The sequence below is a fragment of the Petromyzon marinus genome, chromosome 11 (assembly GCF_048934315.1).
Source record: "Petromyzon marinus isolate PM22_M1 ecotype Great Lakes invasive population chromosome 11, UKy_Petmar_22M1.pri1.0, whole genome shotgun sequence".
Classification (NCBI taxonomy): domain Eukaryota; kingdom Metazoa; phylum Chordata; class Hyperoartia; order Petromyzontiformes; family Petromyzontidae; genus Petromyzon; species Petromyzon marinus.
This window is the reverse complement of record NC_133677.1, coordinates 1147725-1169199: the sequence shown is the minus strand read 5'-3', so window position 1 is coordinate 1169199 and position 21475 is coordinate 1147725. Positions and strand designations below refer to the sequence as shown.

Genomic DNA, 21475 nt, shown 5'->3' with positions numbered 1-21475 from the left:
TGACAGCGCCTGGTAAGGCCGCCCCCCCCGGTAGACTCCCCCTGGAACTGGACCGGGCAGCAGTAGCAGCAGCAGCAGCACGTGCCACTGGGTGAGGAGCCCGGGCCCGGCCCAGGCCACGCTGCTGCTGCTGCTGGCGGGACGACGTCGCTCGGATGGCCCAGGAACGCCGGGGAATTCCCCAGGAAGAGCTGGAGTCTGTGTATAGTAGTGTATAGTGTAGTAGTGTATAGTGTAGTAGTGTATAGTAGTATAGTGTATAGTAGTGTAGTGTATAGTAGTGTATAGTAGTGCATAGTGATGTAGTGTATAATGTAGTAGTGTATAGTAGTGTATAGTAGTGCATAGTGGTGTAGGGTATAGTGGTGTAGTGTATAGTAGTATATAGTAGTATAGTGTAAAGTATTGTAGTGTATAATGTAGTAGTGTATAGTAGTATAGTGTATAGTATTGTAGTGTATAATGTAGTAGTATATAGTGTATAGTAGTGTAGTGTATAGTAGTGCACAGTGGTGTAGTGTATAGTGTAGTAGTGTATAGTAGTATAGTAGTGTATAGTAGTATAGTGTATAGTATAGTAGTGTATAGTGGTGTAGTGTATAGTGTAGTAGTGTATAGTGTAGTAGTGTATAGTAGTATAGTGTATAGTATTGTAGTGTATAATGTAGTAGTGTATAGTAGTGTATAGTAGTGCATAGTGGTGTAGGGTATAGTGGTGTAGTGTATAGTAGTATATAGTAGTATAGTGTAAAGTATTGTAGTGTATAATGTAGTAGTGTATAGTGTATAGTAGTGTAGTGTAGAGTAGTGCATAGTGGTGTAGTATATAGTGGTGTAGTGTATAGTGTAGTAGTGTATAGTAGCATAGTGTATAGTAGCGTAGTGTATAGTAGTATAGTGTCGTAGTGTATAGTAGTGTAGTGTATAGTAGTATAGTGTAGTAGCGTATGGTGTAGTAGTGTATAGTGTAGTAGTGTATAGTAGTATAGTGTATAGTAGTGTATAGTGGTGTAGTGTATAGTAGTGTATAGTAGTGCATAGTGATGTAGTGTATAATGTAGTAGTTTATAGTAGTATAGTGTATAGTATTGTAGTGTATAATGTAGTAGTATATAGTGTATAGTAGTGTAGTGTATAGTAGTGCATAGTGGTGTAGTGTACAGTGTAGTAGTGTAAAGTAGTAGAGTGTATAGTAGTGTAGTGTATAGTAGTATAGTGTATAGTATTGTAGTGTATAGTAATGTATAGTAGTGTATAGTAGTGTATCGTGTACAGTGAAGGGAAAAGTATTTGATCCCCTGCTGATTTTGTACGTTTGCCCACTGAAAAATAAAATATCAGTCTACAATTTTAATGGTAGGTTTATTTGAACAGTGAGAGACAGAATAACAACAACAAAATCCGGAAAAGCCCATGTCAAAAATGTTATAAATTGATTTGCATTTTATTGAGGGAAATAAGTATTTGACCCCCTCTCAATCAGAAAGATTTCTGGCTCCCAGGTGTCTTTTATACAGGTAACGAGCTGAGATTAGGAGCACACTGTTAAAGGGAGTGCTCCTAATCTCAGCTTGTTACCTGTATAAAAGACACCTGTCCACAGAAGCAATCAATCAATCAGATTCCAAACTCTCCACCATAGCCAAGACCAAAGAGCTGTCCAAGGATGTCAGGGACAAGATGGTAGACCTACACAAGGCTGGAATGGGCTACAAGATAGCAGCTTGGTGAGAAGGTGACAACAGTTGGTGTGATTATTTGCAAATGGAAGAAACACAAAATAACTATCAATCTCCCTCGGCCTGGGGCACCATGCAAGATCTCACCTCGTGGAGTTGCAATGATCATGAGAACGGTGAGGAATCAGCCAAGAACTACACGGGAGGATCTTGTCAATGATCTCAAGGCAGCTGGGACCATAGTCACCAAGAAAACAATTGGTAACACACTACGCCGTGAAGGACTGAAATCCTGCAGCACCCGCAAGGTCCCCCTGCTCAAGAAAGCACATATACATGCCCGTCTGAAGTTTGCCAATGAACATCTGAATGAGACAACTAGGTGAAAGTGTTGTGGTCAGATGAGACCAAAATGGAGCTCTTTGGCATCAACTCAACTCGCCGTGTTTGGAGGAGGAGGAATGCTGCCTATGACCCCAAGAACACCATCCCCACCGTCAAACATGGAGGTGGAAAAATTATGCTTTGGGGGTGTTTTTGTGCTAAGGGGACAGGACAACTTCACTGCATCAAAGGGACGATGGACGGGGCCATGTACCGTCAAATGTTGGGTGAGAACCTCCTTCCCTCAGCCAGGGCATTGAAAATGGGTCGTGGATGAGTATTCCAGCATAACAATGACCCAAAACACACGGCCAAGGCAACAAAGGAGTAGCTCAAGAAGAAGCACATTAAGGTCCTGGAGTGGCCTAGCCAGTCTCCAGACCTTAATCCCATAGAAAATCTGTGGAGGGAGCTGAAGGTTCGAGTTGCCAAACCTCAGCCTCGAAAACTTAATGACTTGGAGAAGATCTGCAAAGAGGAGTGGGACAAAATCCCTCCTGAGATGTGTGCAAACCTGATGGCCAACTACAAGAAACGTCTGACATCTGTGATTGCCAACAAGGGTTTTGCCACCAAGTACTAAGTCATGTTTTGCAGAGGGGTCAAATACTTATTTCCCTCATTAAAATGCAAATCAATTTATTACATTTTGACATGCGTTTTTCTCGATTTTGTTGTTATTCTGTCTCTCACTTTTCAAATAAACCTACCATTAAAATTATAGACTGATCGTTTCTTTGTCAGTGGGCAAACGTGCAAAATCAGCAGGGGATCAAATACTTTTTTCCCTCACTGTATAGTAGTGTAAATTAGTGTATAGTAGTGCAGTGTGTAGTAGTGTATAGTAGTGTAGTTTATAGTAGTGTAGTGTATAGTAGTGTATAGTGTATAGTAGTGTATAGTATAGTAGTGTAGTGTGTAGTAGTGTATAGTAGTGTAGTCTATAGTGTATAGTAGTGTAGTGTATAGTAGTGTATAGTGTATAGTAGTGTATAGTAGTGTAGCGTATAGTAGTGTATAGTAGTGTAGTGTATAGTGTATCATAGTGTATAGTAGTGTATAGTAGTGTAGTGTATAGTAGTGTATAGTAGTGCATAGTGTATAGTAGTGTATAGTGTATAGTAGTGTATAGTAGTGTATAGTAGTGTACAGTAGTGTATAGTGTATAGTTGTGTATAGTGTCTAGTAGTGTATAGTAGTGTATAGTGTACAGTAGTGTAGTGTATAGTAGTGTATCGTAGTGTATAGTGTATAGTAGTGTATAGTAATGTATAGGGTCTAGTAGTATATAGTGTATAGTAGTGTATAGTGTATAGTAGTGTAGTGTATAGTAGTGTATAGTGTATAGTAGTGTAGTGTATAGTAGTGTTTAGTAGTGTAGTGTATAGTAGTGTATAGTAGTGTAGTGTATAGTGTATAATAGTGTAGTGTATAGTAGTATATCATAGTGTATAGTAGTGTATAGTAGTGTATAGTGTCTAGTAGTGTAGTGTATAGCAGTGTAGTATATAGTAGTGTATAGTAGTGTATAGTAGTGTATAGTGTATAGTAGTGTATAGGGTCTAGTAGTGTATAGTGTCTAGTAGTGTATAGTAGTGTAGTGTATAGTAGTGTATAGTAGTGTATAGTGTATAGTAGTGTATAGGGTCTAGTAGTGTATAGTGTATAGTAGTGTATGGTGGATAGTAGTGTAGTGTATAGTAGTGCATAGTGTATAGTAGTGTATAGTGTATAGTAGTGTATAGTAGTGTATAGTGTATAGTAGTGTACAGTAGTGTATAGTGTATAGTTGTGTATAGTGTCTAGTAGTGTATAGTAGTGTATAGTGTACAGTAGTGTAGTGTATAGTAGTGTATCGTAGTGTATTGTAGTGTATAGTGTATAGTAGTGTATAGTAATGTATAGCGTCTAGTAGTATATAGTGTATAGTAGTGTATAGTGTATAGTAGTGTAGTGTATAGTAGTGTATAGTGTATAGTAGTGTAGTGTATAGTAGTGTTTAGTAGTGTAGTGTATAGTAGTGTATAGTAGTGTAGTGTATAGTGTATAATAGTGTAGTGTATAGTAGTATATCATAGTGTATAGTAGTGTATAGTAGTGTATAGTGTCTAGTAGTGTAGTGTATAGCAGTGTAGTATATAGTAGTGTATAGTAGTGTATAGTGTATAGTAGTGTATAGTGTATAGTAGTGTATAGGGTCTAGTAGTGTATAGTGTCTAGTAGTGTATAGTAGTGTAGTGTATAGTAGTGTATAGTAGTGTATAGTAGTGTATAGTAGTGTATAGTGTATAGTAGTGTATAGGGTCTAGTAGTGTATAGTAGTGTATGGTGTATAGTAGTGTAGTGTATAGTAGTGTATAGTGTATAGTAGTGTATAGTGTATAGTAGTGTAGTGTATAGTAGTGTATAGTGTATAGTAGTGTAGTGTAGAGTAGTGTATAGTAGTGTATAGTAGTGTATAGTGTATAGTAGTGTAGTGTATAGTAGTGTATAGTAGTGCAGTGTATAGTAGTGTATAGTAGTGTATAGTGTATAGTAGTGTATAGTGTATAGTAGTGTTATGTAGAGTAGTGTATAGTAGTGTATAGTAGTGTATAGTGTATAGTAGTGTATAGGGTCTCGTAGTGTATAGTGTATAGTAGTGTAGTGTAGAGTAGTGTATAGTAGTGTATAGTAATGTATAGTAATGTATCGTGTATAGTAGTGTATAGTAGTGTTTAGGGTCTAGTAGTGTATAGTAGTGTATATTGTACAGTAGTGTAGTGTATAGTAGTGTATAGTAGTGTATAGTGTATAGTAGTGTATAGGGTCTCATAGTGTATAGTGTATAGTAGTGTAGTGTATAGCAGTGTATAGTAGTGTATAGTAGTGTATAGTAATGTATATTGTATAGTAGTGTAGTGTATAGTAGTGTAAAGTAGTGTAGTGTATAGTAGTGTAAAGTAGTGTATAGTAGTGTATAGTAGTGTATAGGGTCTAGTAGTGCATAGTAGTGTATAGTAGTGTAGTGTATAGTAGTGTATAGGGTCTAATAGTGTATAGTAGTGTATATTTTATAGTAGTGTATAGTGTATAGTAGTGTATAGTGTATAGTAGTGTATAGTAGTGTATAGGAGTGTATAGTAGTGTATAGTGTATAGTAGTGTATAGTGTATAGTAGTGTATAGTAGTGTGTAGTGTATAGTGTATACTAGTGTATAGTGTAAAGTAGTGTATAGTGTATAGTAGTGTATAGGGTCTAGTAGTGTATAGTGTATAGTAGTGTAGAGTGTATAGTAGTGTAGTGTATAGTAGTGTATAGTAGTGTAGTGTATAGTAGTGTATAGTGTATAGTAGCGTATAGTAGTGTGTAGTAGTGTATAGTGTATAGTAGTGTAGTGTATCGTAGTGTATAGTAGTGTATAGTGTATAGGAGTGTATAGTGTATAGTAGTGTATAGTAGTGTATAGTGTATAGTAGTGTAGTGTATAGTAGTGTATAGTAGTGTAGTGTATAGTAGTGTATAGTAATGTATAGTGTATAGTAGTGTATAGTGTATAGTAGTGTATAGTGTATAGTAGTGTACAGGGTCTAGTAGTGTATAGTAGTGTATAGTGTATAGTAGTGTAGTGTATAGTAGTGTATAGTGTATAGTAGTGCATAGTAGCGGGCTGAGAAACGGACGCAGCTGCAAGGCACGCATGGAGCCAAACTGTGGGCTGAAGGACGTGTCGGCTGTGCGTCTATGGGGGTGAAGGCCTGAGGCCAGGTGGAGGTGAGAGTTGGTGACGAACTCAGAACAGCACGTTGAAGGTGCAGGTGACGACTTGGCAACAGATGTGGTGACATCTGGCAGAAGGAAGGAGGCTCTGGCGACGAGGTTGTAGAGTGAGTGTCACCACTGCAGCCACCACTAAAACCAGTCAGTGGGTTTCTGCTGCTCGACCATTGAGGTATTGGTGCTCATCTCTTGTTTACAGCCCTACCGAGGAGCCAGAGGTGTAAATTCCACATTCCTATGGTGGGGTCGCGTTTGTCTGTAAGAAAAAATGCTGTTCACTTCCTCGTGAATTGGTACTAATTTAATCGACCCCGTCTGAATGATGGGTTTAGTCAACCCCGATCTTGGCTAGAATTAGGGATGGGTTAAGGGTTAGAGTTAGGGTTGGTTTATGGTTGGGTAGGGGTTAGTGCTAGGTTAGAGTTGGGGTTGAGTTAGGGGATAGGGCTGGTTAGATTAAAGGGAGAGTTAGGAATAAGGCTGAGTTAGGGCTGAGTTAGATTAAGGGCAGGGTTAGGAGTAGGACTGGGTTAGGGCTGAGTTAGAGTTCAGGCAGGGTTAGGAATAGGACTGGGTTAGGGCTGAGTTAGAGTTCAGGCAGGGTTAGGAATAGGACTGGGTTAGGGCTGAGTTAGAGTTCAGGCAGGGTTAGGAATAGGGCTGGGTTAGGGCTGAGTTAGAGTTCAGGCAGTGTTAGGAATAGGACTGGGTTAGGGCTGAGTTAGAGTTCAGGCAGGGTTAGGAATAGGACTGGGTTAGGGCTGAGTTAGAGTTCAGGCAGGGTTAGGAATAGGACTGGGTTAGGGCTGAGTTAGAGTTCAGGCAGGGTTAGGAATAAGACTGGGTTAGGGCTGAGTTAGAGTTCAGGCAGGGTTAGGAATAGGACTGGGTTAGGGCTGAGTTAGAGTTCAGGCAGGGTTAGGAATAGCGCTGGGTTAGGGCTGAGTTAGAGTTCAGGCAGGGTTAGGAATAGGGCTGGGTTAGGGCGGTGTTAGAGTTTAGGCAGCGTTAGGAACAGTGTTGTGTTTGTGTTGTGAGTGGCACTGCCCCTCTGCACGAGCGCCCCCTGCTGGCCGCACTGCGGCCGGACCCAGAGGCCAGCGAGCGCCCTCTCCTGGGCCCCGGCGGGAGCGCGAGGCTCGGCCTAGCTCTGTGAGATTCTCGGTGTCTGGATCTCTGAAACGTGACCTGGGACTCTATTACAGGATACATGTCTTTGTCTGGCTCTGTGAATCTTTATGAACCCTCACTGCCTTTATGACACTCTGTGTGTGTCTCTATGACATTCTGTGTGTCTCTGTGTGTGTGTCTCTGTGTGTCTGTGTGTGTGTCTCTATGACACTCTGTGTGTCTCTGTGTGTGTCTCTATGACACTCTGTGTCTCTGTGTGTCTCTATGTGTGTCTCTATGACACTCTTTGTGTCTGTGTGTGTGTCTCTGTGTGTCTGTGTGTGTGTCTCTATGACACTCTGTGTGTCTCTGTGTGTGTGTCTCTGTGTGTCTTTGTGTGTGTCTCTATGACACTCTGTGTGTCTCTGTGTGTGTCTCTATGACACTCTGTGTGTCTCTGTGTGTGTCTCTATGACACTCTGCGTGTCTCTCTGTGTGTCTCTATGACACTCTGTGTGTCTCTGTGTGTCTCTGTGTGTGTCTCTATGACACTGTGTGTCTCTGTGTGTGTCTCTAGGACACTCTGTGTGTCTCTGTGTGTGTCTCTATGACACTCTGTGTCTTTGTGTGTGTCTCTATGACACTCTGTGTGTCTCTGTGTGTCTCTGTGTGTGTCTCTATGGCACTCTGTGTCTCTGTGTCTGTGTGTCTCTATGACACTCTGTGTGTCTCTGTGTGTCTCTGTGTGTGTCTCTATGACACTCTGTGTCTTTGTGTGTGTCTCTATGACACTCTGTGTGTGTCTCTATGACACTCTGTGTCTCTGTGTGTCTGTGTGTGTGTCTCTATGACACTCTGTGTGTCTCTGTGTGTCTCTATGACACTCTGTGTCTCTGTGTGTGTCTCTATGACACTCTGTGTGTGTCTCTGTGTGTGTCTCTATGACACTCTGTGTCTCTGTGTGTCTCTGTGTGTGTCTCTATGGCACTCTGTGTCTCTGTGTCTGTGTGTCTCTATGACACTCTGTGTGTCTCTGTGTGTGTGTCTCTATGACACTCTGTGTGTCTCTGTGTGTCTCTGTGCGTGTCTCTATGATACTCTGTGTGTCTCTGTGTCTGTGTGTGTGTCTCTATGACACTTTGTGTGTGTCTGTGTGTGTGTCTCTATGACACTGTGTGTCTCTGTGTGTCTCTGTGTGTGTCTCTATGATACTCTGTGTGTCTCTGTGTCTGTGTGTGTGTCTCTATGACACTCTGTGTGTGTCTGTGTGTGTCTCGATGACACTCTAGTGTGTCTCTGTGTGTGTCTCTATGACACTCTGTGTCTCTGTGTGTGTCTCTATGACACTCTGTGTGTCTCTGTGTGTGTCTCTATGACACTCTGTGTCTCTGTGTGTCTCTATGACACTCTATGTGTCTCTGTGTGTCTGTGTGTGTGTCTCTATGACACTCTGTGTGTCTCTGTGTGTCTCAATGACACTCTGTGTGTGTCTCTGTGTGTCTCTGTGTGTCTGTGTGTGTCTCTATGACACTCTGTGTGTCTCTGTGTGTGTCTCTATGACACTCTGTGTGTCTCTGTGTGTGGCTCTATGACACTCTGTGTGTCTCTGTGTGTGTGTCTCTATGACACTCTGTCTGTGTGTGTCTCTATGACACTCTGTGTGTCTCTGTGTGTGTCTCTATGACACTCTGTGTGTCTCTGTGTGTGTGTCTCTATGACACTCTGTCTGTGTGTGTCTCTATGACACTCTGTGTGTCTCTGTGTGTGTGGCTCTATGACACTCTGTCTGTGTGTGTCTCTATGACACTCTGTCTGTGTGTGTCTCTATGACACTCTGTGTGTGTCTCTATGACACTCTGTGTGTGTCTCTATGACACTCTGTGTGTGTCTCTATGACACTCTGTGTGTGTCTCTATGACACTCTGTGTGTCTCTATGACACTCTGTGTGTCTCTATGACACTCTGTGTGTCTCTGTGTGTGTCTCTATGACACTCTGTGTGTCTCTGTGTGTGTCTCTATGACACTCTGTGTGTCTCTGTGTGTGTCTCTATGACACTCTGTGTGTCTCTGTGTGTGTCTCTATGACACTCTGTGTGTCTCTGTGTGTGTCTCTATGACACTCTGTGTGTCTCTCTGTGTGGCTCTATGACACTCTGTGTGTCTGTGTGTGTGTCTTTATGACACTCTGTGTGTCTCTGTGTGTCTCTGTGTGTGTCTCTATGACACTCTGTGTGTCTCTGTGTGTGTCTCTATGACACTCTGTGTGTCTCTGTGTGTGGCTCTATGACACTCTGTGTGTCTGTGTGTGTGTCTTTATGACACTCTGTCTGTGTGTGTCTCTATGACACTCTGTCTGTGTGTGTCTCTATGACACTCTGTGTGTCTCTGTGTGTGTCTCTATGACACTCTGTGTGTCTCTGTGTGTCTCTATGACACTCTGTGTGTCTCTGTGTGTGTCTCTATGACACTGTGTGTGTCTCTATGACACTGTGTGTGTCTCTATGACACTGTGTGTCTCTGTGTGTCTCTATGACACTCTGTGTGTCTCTGTGTGTGTCTCTATGACACTCTGTGTGTCTCTGTGTGTGTCTCTATGACACTCTGTGTGTCTCTGTGTGTGTCTCTATTACACTCTGTGTGTCTGTGTGTGTGTCTTTATGACACTCTGTGTGTCTCTGTGTGTCTCTGCATGTGTCTCTATGACACTCTGTGTGTCTCTGTGTGTGTGTCTCTATGACACTCTGTCTGTGTGTGTCTCTATGACACTCTGTGTGTCTCTGTGTGTGTCTCTATGACACTCTGTGTGTCTGTGTGTGTGTCTTTATGACACTCTGTCTGTGTGTGTCTCTATGACACTCTGTGTGTCTCTGTGTGTGTCTCTATGACACTCTGTGTGTCTCTGTGTGTGTCTCTATGACACTCTGTGTGTCTCTGTGTGTGTCTCTATGACACTCTGTGTGTCTCTGTGTGTGTCTCTATGACACTCTGTGTGTCTCTGTGTGTCTCTGAAACGCAAGAATCGCAGTGCTCGTCCCGCGCATGCGCACTGCGCCCGCCGTCATGGCCGCCGCCTGGGCTTCGGGCCCCGCGGTCGCGACCCTGGTGCTGGAGCAGCTCGGGGGATCGGGGGACCAGGTACGGGGATCAGAGGGGGACCAGAGGGGGACCAGGTACGGGGATCAGAGGGGGACCAGGTACGGGGATCAGAGGGGGACCAGAGGGGGACCAGGCACGGGGATCAGAGGGGGACCAGGTACGGGGACCAGAGGGGGACCAGGTACGGGGATCAGAGGGGGACCAGAGGGGGATCAGAGGGGGGCCAGGTACGGGGATCAGAGGGGGACCACTGTACGGGGATCAGAGGGGGACCAGGTACGGGGATCAGAGGGGGACCAGGAACGGGGACCAGAGGGGGACCAGGAACGGGGATCAGAGGGGGACCAGGGGATCGAGGGGACTTGGTGTCGAGGAGCAAGGGGACCAGGCGCGCCGGGAATCAGAGGGACCTAGCAGGAGATGAGACCCTGTACGGGGGTCACAGAATCGGGAACGTACCAGGGAGAGGAATCAAAGGGTCCGCAGGGGACCCAGGGGTGGAGAATGAAGGGGCTCAGACACGGGACTCGAGAGGATCAGGGGAGCGATGTGGGGATCGAGGGGATAACGGGGACGAGGGGATCCGTTACACCTGGATCAGGTGAGGCGGGTGGGGGAGCGGCCACAGGGATCGGGGACCAGGTGTAGGGGATAGCGAAACCGCGAGATTGTCCAAGCAGTGGAATCGAGGGGATCGGAGAAGAGTGTCAATTGGTATTGGGGAAATTTTGGTTCGGAGTGTCAAGGGGATTTACGGGGTGGAGGGGGGGCAGTAGGGGGCCAGGTGACGGTGAGAGAAGGGGGTGAGGAGGAGGAGGGGGTTCTGGGGGTTCTGGGGTCCCGGCCCAGCGGAGAAGCGCCGGGGGGTGGCTCCAGTTCCTGGTGTGACGACGCGGAAATAGACGCCGATGGTGATGGTGGTGGTGGCAGGTGATGGTGGTGATGGGGAGCGATAGTGATGGTGGTGATGGTGATGGTGGGGAGCGATAGTGATGGTGGTGATGGTGATGGTGGTGATGGTGATGGTGGGGAGCGATAGTGGTGGTGATGGTGGTGATGGTGGTGGTGATGGTGGTGGTGAGCGATAGTGATGGTGGTGGTGATGGTGGGGAGCGATAGTGATGGTGGTGGTGATGATGGTGGGGAGCGATAGTGATGGTGGTGGTGATGATGGTAGTGGTGGTGGTGATGGTGGTGATGATGGTGGGGAGCGATAGTGATGGTGGTGGTGATGATGGTGGTGGTGATGATGATGGTGATGGTGGGGAGTGATGGTGGTGGTGATGGTGGTGGTGATGATGGTGGTGGTGATGATGGTGGTGGTGATGGTGGTGATGGTGGTGGTGATGGTGGTGGTGGTGATGGTGGTGATGGTGGTGGTGATGGTGGTGGTGGTGATGGTGGTGATGGTGGTGGTGATGGTGGTGGTGATGGTGGTGGTGGTGATGGTGGTGGTGATGGTGGTGGTGGTGATGATGGTTGTGATGGTGGTGGTGGTGGTGATGGTGGTGGTGATGGTGGTGGTGATGGTGGTGGTGGGGAGCGATGGTGATGGTGGGGAGCGATGGTGATGGTGGGGAGCGATGGTGATGGTCGCAGGTGATGGTGATGGTGGGGAGCCATGGTGGTGGTGGGGAGCCATGGTGGTGGTGGGGAGCGATGGTGTTGCGGAGCGATGGTGGGGAGCCATGGTGGTGGTGGGGAGCGATGGTGGTGGTGGGGAGCGATGGTGGTGGTGGGAGCGATGGTGGTGGGGAGCGGTCGTGTTGTGGTTGGCCTGCAACGCTGCGCTAATAATCCGGCGACCCGAGTTCGATTCCTGGCCACGGCCACCAACAACCGTGACTATTATCTGAACCGGTTCGGGGACTCCCCTAGGTCGACTCAGTCTCAAACGAGTACCTGGTGCGGTATTACAGACCAATTCAGACCTTATTGGTCACCCCATGCCCTTATAAATCTCAAACGTTCATCCTACAAAGTCCGCTATGAAACGGCTGTATGCCGTTTGGACTTGAAAACTCAATTTCCCTGTACAAGAAGACGGGCAGACCGTATGGGTTGACACTTCCGTGAAACGTGTGTATGACTTTGCGTGGGTGCGTGCGACAGAGGTGTGCGTGTGACTTGTGAGAGCTGTGCGTTTTATTTTTAGTTTGAGGGATCTTTCTGCTTCCCGGGTTGTTCACATTTGTGTGAACACATTTGTGTGAACACCCCTGCGTGTGTGGTGAGGGGAACGGCAGTGTGGTGGTTAGCACACTGCGCTAAGAACCCAGCGACCCCGGTTCGATTTCCCCCAAGCAACCAATAACCAATGAATATTTCAACCGGTCCTGGGTAGACTCAGCCGTTAATCAGTTGGGTAAACATCATCACTGGGGAGACAAAGACGTCCGGGCGTGGTGTTGGCCACCCACTTCCTCGTGTGCCAGTGCCATCCTTCATATGTGCTCACAACACTTGCCCCGACAGTATATTAAAGGCTATACGGGGATCTTTGTCTTTGTAGGAGGGCTTTCTGCTCGGAGGGGAGCGAGAGGAGCGAGTGGTGATCATCAGCGACACTCACCTGAACAACACGGAGCAGCACACGCACATCGGTGGGTCCCAAACCCTCCCGTCGCACCGTGTGCAACCAACCCCCCAGTAGCTCGGTCGCCCCTACGGCCCCCTGACTCTCGCATGTGACCTGGGTCCTTTTGTCCCGTCCTGCTCACTACTCCGTGTGTGTGTGTACACGTCTGTGTGTACGCGTCTGTGTGCACTGTGGTTATGTGTGTGTGCGCGATTGTGGGTGGGTGTCTGTTTGCGTGTACCCGTGTGTGTGGGCGTGTGAACTTGTGTGCCTGCTTCCCCATGTCTATATATGCAAGCGTGCGTACCTGTTTGTGTGTGCACGCGTGTGCATACGTGGGTGTCAGTTTCCCCTTGCGTGCGAGCGCACGTGCGTGAATGGCCGTCCGTACGGGCATGCATCTGTATGTGTGTGTGTGTGCGCGCGTGTGCGCATGTGTGCTGCAGAGATCCATGGCCACCTGCCCTGCTTACGACCCTCCAGGTGAGTCCCTGATTCCTAACACTGATCTTAACCCTCGCCCCAATCCTGGTCCCAACCCTAACCGTGCATGAGGCCTCTACTCCGGTGTTGTTTATTAACTGCTCACAATTCCGGTGCCTGCCGTGCGTGTTGTGGTCATCGGGTTGCGAGTGTCTCATGGTGCATGCGTTGTCTGCCGGCGGTGTCCGCGCTGCGTTGGGATTGTTCTGGTTGCCGCGTTGCATCCTGGAGCGTTGCGTTGCAAGGGTCGTGTTTGCGAGCGTCACGGCTGTTGCGTTGTGAGCGTCTGTGTCCGTCGTGCTGCACGGGGTTTGCGAGCGGCGTGTCGCGGGTGTCGTGTGGGGAGCGTGGCGCCACTGCTGGTCGGCTGATGCGGCATCTCCCGTGTCGTCCCGGGGCACGGCGCTGCGTGGGGCGGTGCAGTTTTTACGACGGCGTTGGAAAAGTGGACAAGGCCACGGTGGAGGACCTCCTGAGAGAGCACAGCAAGGTTGGTGACGCGCGTGCAACGCGCACATGTCTGCACAAACGTGTCTGAACGTGCACATGTGTACACGCACGTTTCTGAACGCGCACACGTGTACACGCCAAGTGTACCTGTGCCCGCCCGTGCTGGGTGAGTGTGCAGGTACAACTGGCCGCGCGTGTGTGCGCGTGTTTCTGTGTGTGACCGGTTGTGTGTACTTGACCGGCTGCATGCTCACCACGTGCGTGTGTGTTTGTGGGGAGCGGTAATGTAGCTGTTAGCGCGCTGCGCTACGAACCTGGCGACCCAGGTTCGAATCCTGTTCACGGTCAACACCAGTGACGATTATCTAAACCGGTCCTGGGCTTCCCCTAGGTCGACTCAGCCTCAAATGAGTACCTGGTGCAATGTGTGAGCATCGCCACTAGGGATACAAAGGCGGCCGGGCGTGGTGTTGGCCACCCACTGCCTCGTGTGCCATGCCGGCCTTCATAGGTGCTCGCTAACAGCACTTGCCCCAACAGCCTGTTAAGGCTATAGGGGGGATCTTTGTCTTTGTCTCAGTAGTGGGAAGTAACAGTGTAGTGGTTGGCACAATGGGCTACGAATCTGGCAACCCAAGTTCAATTTCTGCTCACGGCCCACATGGGTGTTGATTATCTAAACCAGTCCTTAACCTCCCCTAAATCGAAACAGCCATAAATGATTACCTGGTGCAGAATTTAGGAGGCAAAGGCAGCCAGGTGTGGTGCTGGGCACCCACCCTCTCGTGACATCTTCCGGCCTCCATGGGCGCTCGCTAACAGCACTTGCCCCAACAGTCTGCTAAAGGGTGTACGGGCGATCTCTGTCTTTGTGTGTGCGTCTCGCAGTCTCTCCTCGGCTGGTACCGGTTCCGACGGAACACATCACAGCAGCTGACGTTCCGTGAGACCCAGGTCCACCGGAACCTGTGCCAGGTTTTGGGGAAACCGGACCTGGTGTTCCTGTTGTTTGGGTTCCTGTCGACCGCCAACCACTCGACCCACGCTCTGGAATACGTCATGTTCCAGCCTAGCCGCAGGTCGATCCACACCATCGCCCACAGCTCTCCCGTGACCTCCATAGTATCACCCACAGCTGTCTCACAGTCCCCATAGGATCACCCACATCCGGCTCATAGCCGCCATAGCATCATCCACAGCTGTCTCATAACCCCCATAGCATCGCTCACAGCTCTCATGACTCCCATCGCGTCATCCACAGCACTCTCATAACCCCCCACAGCATTACGACCGCCATGCGAACCCCTATGGCACGTGTGCGCAGGTCTCAGCCGCGCGTGCCTCTGACGATCAGGAACCTGGGGAACTTGGCTCAGCAGGATTACCTCCTGTCCGCCGTGCCCAACACCTCACGGCACTTCACAGAGCTCGCTGCCGAGCACAGGTCAGCACGCCGCACGCCGCACGGCCCACACTCCACACGGCCCACACTCCACACGGCCCACACTCCACACGGCCCACACACCACACGGCCCACACACCACACGGCCCACACACCACACGGCCCACACACCACACGACCCACACGCCACACGGCCCACACACCACACGACCCACACACCACACGGCCCACACGCCACACGGCCCACACACCACACGGCCCACACACCACACGGCCCACACGCCACACGGCCCACACACCACACGGCCCACACACCACACGGCCCACACACCACACGGCCCACACACCACACGGCCCACACACCACACGGCCCACACACCACACGGCCCACACACCACACGACCCACACGCCACACGGCCCACACACCACACGGCCCACACACCACACGACCCACACACCACACGGCCCACACACCACACGACCCACACACCACACGGCCCACACGCCACACGGCCCACACACCACACGGCCCACACACCACACGGCCCACACGCCACACGGCCCACACACCACACGGCCCACACACCACACGGCCCACACTCCACACGGCCCACACACCACACGGCCCACACGCCACACGGCCCACACACCACACGGCCCACACGCCCAGTTCACTCCACGCACCCCAAACTCTTCATGTTAGTTCACACAGATTTCCACTGAGTACAGATGCAGAGTCCATATACATACACACCACACAACCACACGGTACACACATTACACGCACCACTCATACCACATGCACCACATGCACCACACAACCACCACACTGTCAACTTCGGAATTTCCCTCCAAAGTTCTGTAATAACTATGTTCATTTCAAGAAAGTGTTAACCATTACAACTTTGATATTGCTGATTGTTGCTGGCCTGTTCGCGTTTTGGGCCTTTGAGCCCTGTGCTCAGCAATCGTGTGTTGTCAAAACAAACGCACCCCACACGCACGGCAAGCACCCTGCGCTCACGAGCAGCAGCAGAACTGACTCGCGCACACGCACATGCTCGTCCACCCTTGCCCACCCTGCCCCGGTCACCCGTGCCACAGTGGGGAGTTCCTGGACGGAGAGGGGGTCGTGCGAGACGTCCGGCGCATTTTCCAGATGTACAGCGCAACGCAGGAACGCCTACAGGTGCCGGCGCACCCGACACGCTCACGCGCTCAAACACACACACACACACGTACACTCTTCTAACAAAACGACAAGCCCAGTCGCGCTCACATTTGCACTCGGTCACTCTCACAAGCTCATACTCGCATGCTGACGACACGCTCACACTCACTGGCTAATACTCGCACACTCACGCTCAAACTCACGAGCAAATGCACGCTGACACGCTCGCGCAACCACTCCAAGCACGCACGTGCACAAGCTCACTCGCGTGCGCTTTCAAGCTTGGGCCCGCGCTCTGTCACTCGTACACACCCAGGGGGCTCATCCTCCCACTCCCGACACGTTAGCACTCGCGAGCCCACGCGCACAGATTACACTTGCGCGCCGACGCGTGCATTCGCACGCCCGCCCGCATATTACACTTGCGCGCACGCCCAAGAGCTCACGCACTCGCACGCAGCGAGTGTCCGGCGCTTCACGTACCCCCGTGGTGACGTCACCGCCGCTTCGTGGCGAATGGGGTTTGTAGTTGTTGTTGTGATGTTTTTGAGATTGTGTGGTGTTCTGGTTGTGAGTGAGTGTCGTGGATGTGTGTGTGTGTGTGTGGTTCTGTGGGTGTGTGTTGGTGCGTGTGTCTTGGCAGCTGGTGTGCGGTGAGGTAGCGGCGAGCGAGCGAGCGCTGGAATCTGCGCTCTCTGAGGTGGAGCTCCTGCAGAGACTCGTACGGAACAAGGAGGAGGCGAGAGACCGCAGTGAGTGCAACACACCACAAACACCACTCACACCACACACACCACTCACAGCACATACACCACACACACACACCATGCACACCACTCACACCACACACACACACTACCCACACACACCACTCACAGCACACACACACTACCCACACACACCATGCACACCACTCACACCACACACACTTCCCACACACACACTACCCACACACACCATGCACACCACTCACAGCACACACAGCACACCACACACACCATGCACACCACTCACACCACACACACACTACCCACACACACCATGCACACCACTCACACTACTCACACCACACACACTACCCACACACACCATGCACACCACTCACAGCACACACACTACCCACACACTACCCACACACACCATGCACACCACTCACAGCACACACACACACCACACACACACTACCCACACACTACCCACACACACCATGCACACCATGCACATCACTCACAGCTCTCACAGCACACACACACTACCCACACACACCATGCACACCACTCACACCACACACACTACCCACACACACCATGCACACCACTCACAGCACACACGGCACACCCCACACACACTACCCACACACACCATGCACACCACTCGCACCACCCACACACACCATGCACACCACCCACACACACCATGCACACCACCCACACACCATGCACACCACTCACACCACACATACTACCCACACACACTACCCACACACACCATGCACACCACTCACACCACACACACTACCCACACCACTTAAACCATACACACACTACCCACACACACACACTACCCACACACACCATGCACACCACTCACACACACACCATGCACACCACTCACACCACACACACACCACACACACACTACACACACACACCCCACACACACCATGCACACCACTCACACCACACACACACACTACCCACACACACCACTCACAGCACACACACACTACCCACACACACCATGCACACCACTCACACTTCCCACACACACACTACCCACACACACCATGCACACCACTCACAGCACACACAGCACACCACACACACCATGCACACCACTCACACCACACACACACTACCCACACACACCATGCACACCACTCACACTACTCACACCACACACACTACCCACACACACCATGCACACCACTCACAGCACACACACTACCCACACACTACCCACACACTACCCACACACACCATGCACACCACTCACAGCACACACACACACCACACACACACTACCCACACACTACCCACACACACCATGCACACCATGCACATCACTCACAGCTCTCACAGCACACACACACTACCCACACACACCATGCACACCACTCACACCACACACACTACCCACACACACCATGCACACCACTCACAGCACACACGGCACACCCCACACACACTACCCACACACACCATGCACACCACTCGCACCACCCACACACACCATGCACACCACCCACACACACCATGCACACCACTCACACACACACCATGCACACCACTCACACCACACACACACTACACACACACACCCCACACACACCATGCACACCACTCAGCACACACACACTAGCCACACACTACCCACACACACCATGCACACCACTCACAGCACACACACACACCACCCACACACACCATGGACACCACTCACACCACACACACTACCCACACACTACAAACACACACCATGCACACCACTCACAGCACACACACACTACCCACACACACTACCCACACACACCATGCACACCACTCACAGCACACACACACTACCTACACACACTACCCACACACACCACTCACAGCACACACACCACCCACACACACTACCTACACACACCATGCACACCACTCACACCATACACATACTACCCACACACTACCCACACACACCATGCACACCACTCACACCACACACACTACCCACACACACCATGCACACCACTCACAACACACACACACTACCCACACACACCATGCACACCATGCACACCACACACTACACCATGCACACCACTCACAGCACACACGACACACCCCACACACACTACCCACACACACGATGCACACCACTAACAGCACACACGGCACACCCCACACACTACCCACACACACCATGCACACCACTCGCACCACAGACACTACCCACACACACCATGCACACCACTCACAGCACACACACTACCCACACACTACCCACACACACCATGCACACCACTCACAGCACACACGACACACCACACACACACTACCCACACACACCATGCACACCACTCACACTACTCACACCCCACACACTACCCACACACACCATGCACACCACTCACAGCACACACACTACCCACACACACCATGCACACCACTCACAGCACACACGACACACCACACACACACACTACCCACACACACCATGCACACCACTCACAGCACACCCACACACTACCCACGCACACCACTCACACCACACACACTACCCACACACACCATGCACACCACACACACACTACCTACACACACCATGCACACCACTCACACCATACACACACTACCCACACACACCATGCACACCACTCACACCACACACACACCACTAACAGCACACACAGCACACCCCACACACTACCCACACACACCATGCACACCACTCACAGCACACACGACACAGCACACACACACCACTCACACCACACACACGGCAAACCCCACACACACTCCCCAAACACACCATGCAGACCACACTCACAGCACATGCGGAATACCATACACACTATCCACACACACACACACCATACAAACCACGTGCAAAGCACATCACACACCATGCATACCATAACAACAACACATGGGGCACATCACAGCACACACTCCGCACCACACTGCGCACACCAGGCCACACATGTCATGCACACCATACACAACCCACCCCGCACACCAGAACCACACTCGCCACTCTGGCTGCGGGGGACACGACTCACTCCCAAACGCTGCTTCTGCTCCTGTCATCTCCTAGAGCGGCGTGAGGAGGAGAGGATCCGGGAGGAACAGAGAATCCGGGAAGAGGAGAGAGTGCGTGAAGAGGAGAGAATTCTGGAAGAGAAGAGAATTCGGGAGGAGATGGTGCGGGAAGCGGCAAGAATCAGGGAGGAAGAGAGAGTCCTGAAAGAGCGAAGGATCCGGGAGAAAGAGGAGAGAGTGCGTGAAGAGGAGAGATTACGTGAGGAGGAGAGATTACGTGAGGAGGAGAGAATCCAGGAGGAGGAGGAGAGAGTGCGTGAAGAGGTCAGAGTGCAGGAGGAAAAGAGAAGACGGGAAGAGGAAAGAGTCGGAGAGGAGGAGGAGAGAGTTCAAGTGGACGCTGCCCCCTCTCCCGACGGCGCTCCCGCTGCACTTCGCCCCCCGCCGCTACCCCCAGCGGCTGCCGCCCCCCCCCTCGTTGCCCCGTGCAAGGAGACCCCTGGGAGGGCAACGCGGGGCCCCGGGGGGTCCCGGGGCGTGGTCGCTGCCGCCGCCGGTGCGGCCGGAGCTCCGTTTCCCGCGGACCGACGGTCGCCCGACCCCGACGGCGGCGGTGGCGCCGCCTCCGCCGCTTCCAAACGGCGCGCCGAAGAGGCGGGCCGGCCCCCCCAGGGGCTTCTGGGAGGAAGCGAGGCGGCCGAGTCGCTCCGGATTCACGCGGCCGGGGGGACGGCGGCGGCGGCGACAGGGCTGCTGTTGAGACGGGCGCCCGTGGGCACCGGCGAGAGCAGCGGAGACAGCGGCAGCAGCGGGGACAGCGAGACGGAGGGCAGCGAGACGGAGGGCGACCCGCGGTCGCTAGACGGCGCTAAGGACGCGTGATGCCGAAGGGACGAGGGGGGTGGGGGCGCCGGGAGGCAGAGGGGGGACGGGGGTGGGGGCAGGGGGGGGTCAAGGGGGGTTGGGGGACCCCGGTGTGACCCCTTTCCTCCCAGCAGGGAAACCTCGCGTCCACGAACTTGGAAATAATAAAAATCACACGAGTTAATCGCCGCGTGTCGTGCAGCAAGGGGGATGCGCGGTGGGCCGCAAGGGGGCGCCACGGATCAACGAGGCGGCGAGAACGGAGGGGAGAGGGTGACGAGGTGGGGGGAGTTGGGGGAGTTGGGGGAGGGAGCTCACCCCCTCCGCTCCCCCGCGCCCCCCATCGTGGCGCGGCGCTGCTTAACGAGCCGCGATGCTTCTGGCGTTAATACTGCATGAGCCTTGCAGCTATCAAACACCTCCCACGGCCCGCCCGACACGGCCTGTGCAATCTGCGGCGCGAGGGAGACGGGCGCGAGCATTAACATTTAATTATCTGCCCGCCCCCCCGCCTCCATCCATCTTCCCCGCTCCTCCCCTACGTCCACCCTACACTTTCTACATCCACCGTACAACTTACACGATCATCATCATCCCCGCTCCTTCCCTGCATCATCCTATATCCACGACTAAGTTCGCCCTGAATCGTCTTCATCCATCATCCCCGCTCACCATCCATCATCATCTTCCGCTCCATCCACCCGAACATCCGCCATCCACCCAACATCTTGTTTCCTTTCTACATCTCAT

General features: G+C 51.2%; 1 protein-coding gene across 1 annotated transcript; it reads left to right on the top strand.

The window, feature by feature from the left end:
- Positions 1-9920: 9920 nt before the first annotated feature.
- ABRAXAS2 (abraxas 2, BRISC complex subunit) lies at positions 9921-20909 on the top strand. The gene is made up of 9 exons (XM_032952581.2): positions 9921-10069; positions 12543-12633; positions 13055-13091; positions 13515-13581; positions 14430-14620; positions 14866-14985; positions 16049-16133; positions 16759-16867; positions 19917-20909. Exons 1-9 carry the CDS (start codon positions 9974-9976, stop codon positions 20741-20743), a joined length of 1623 nt encoding a protein of 540 aa, XP_032808472.2. The 5' UTR covers positions 9921-9973; the 3' UTR covers positions 20744-20909.
- The last annotated feature ends 566 nt before the right edge of the window (positions 20910-21475 follow it).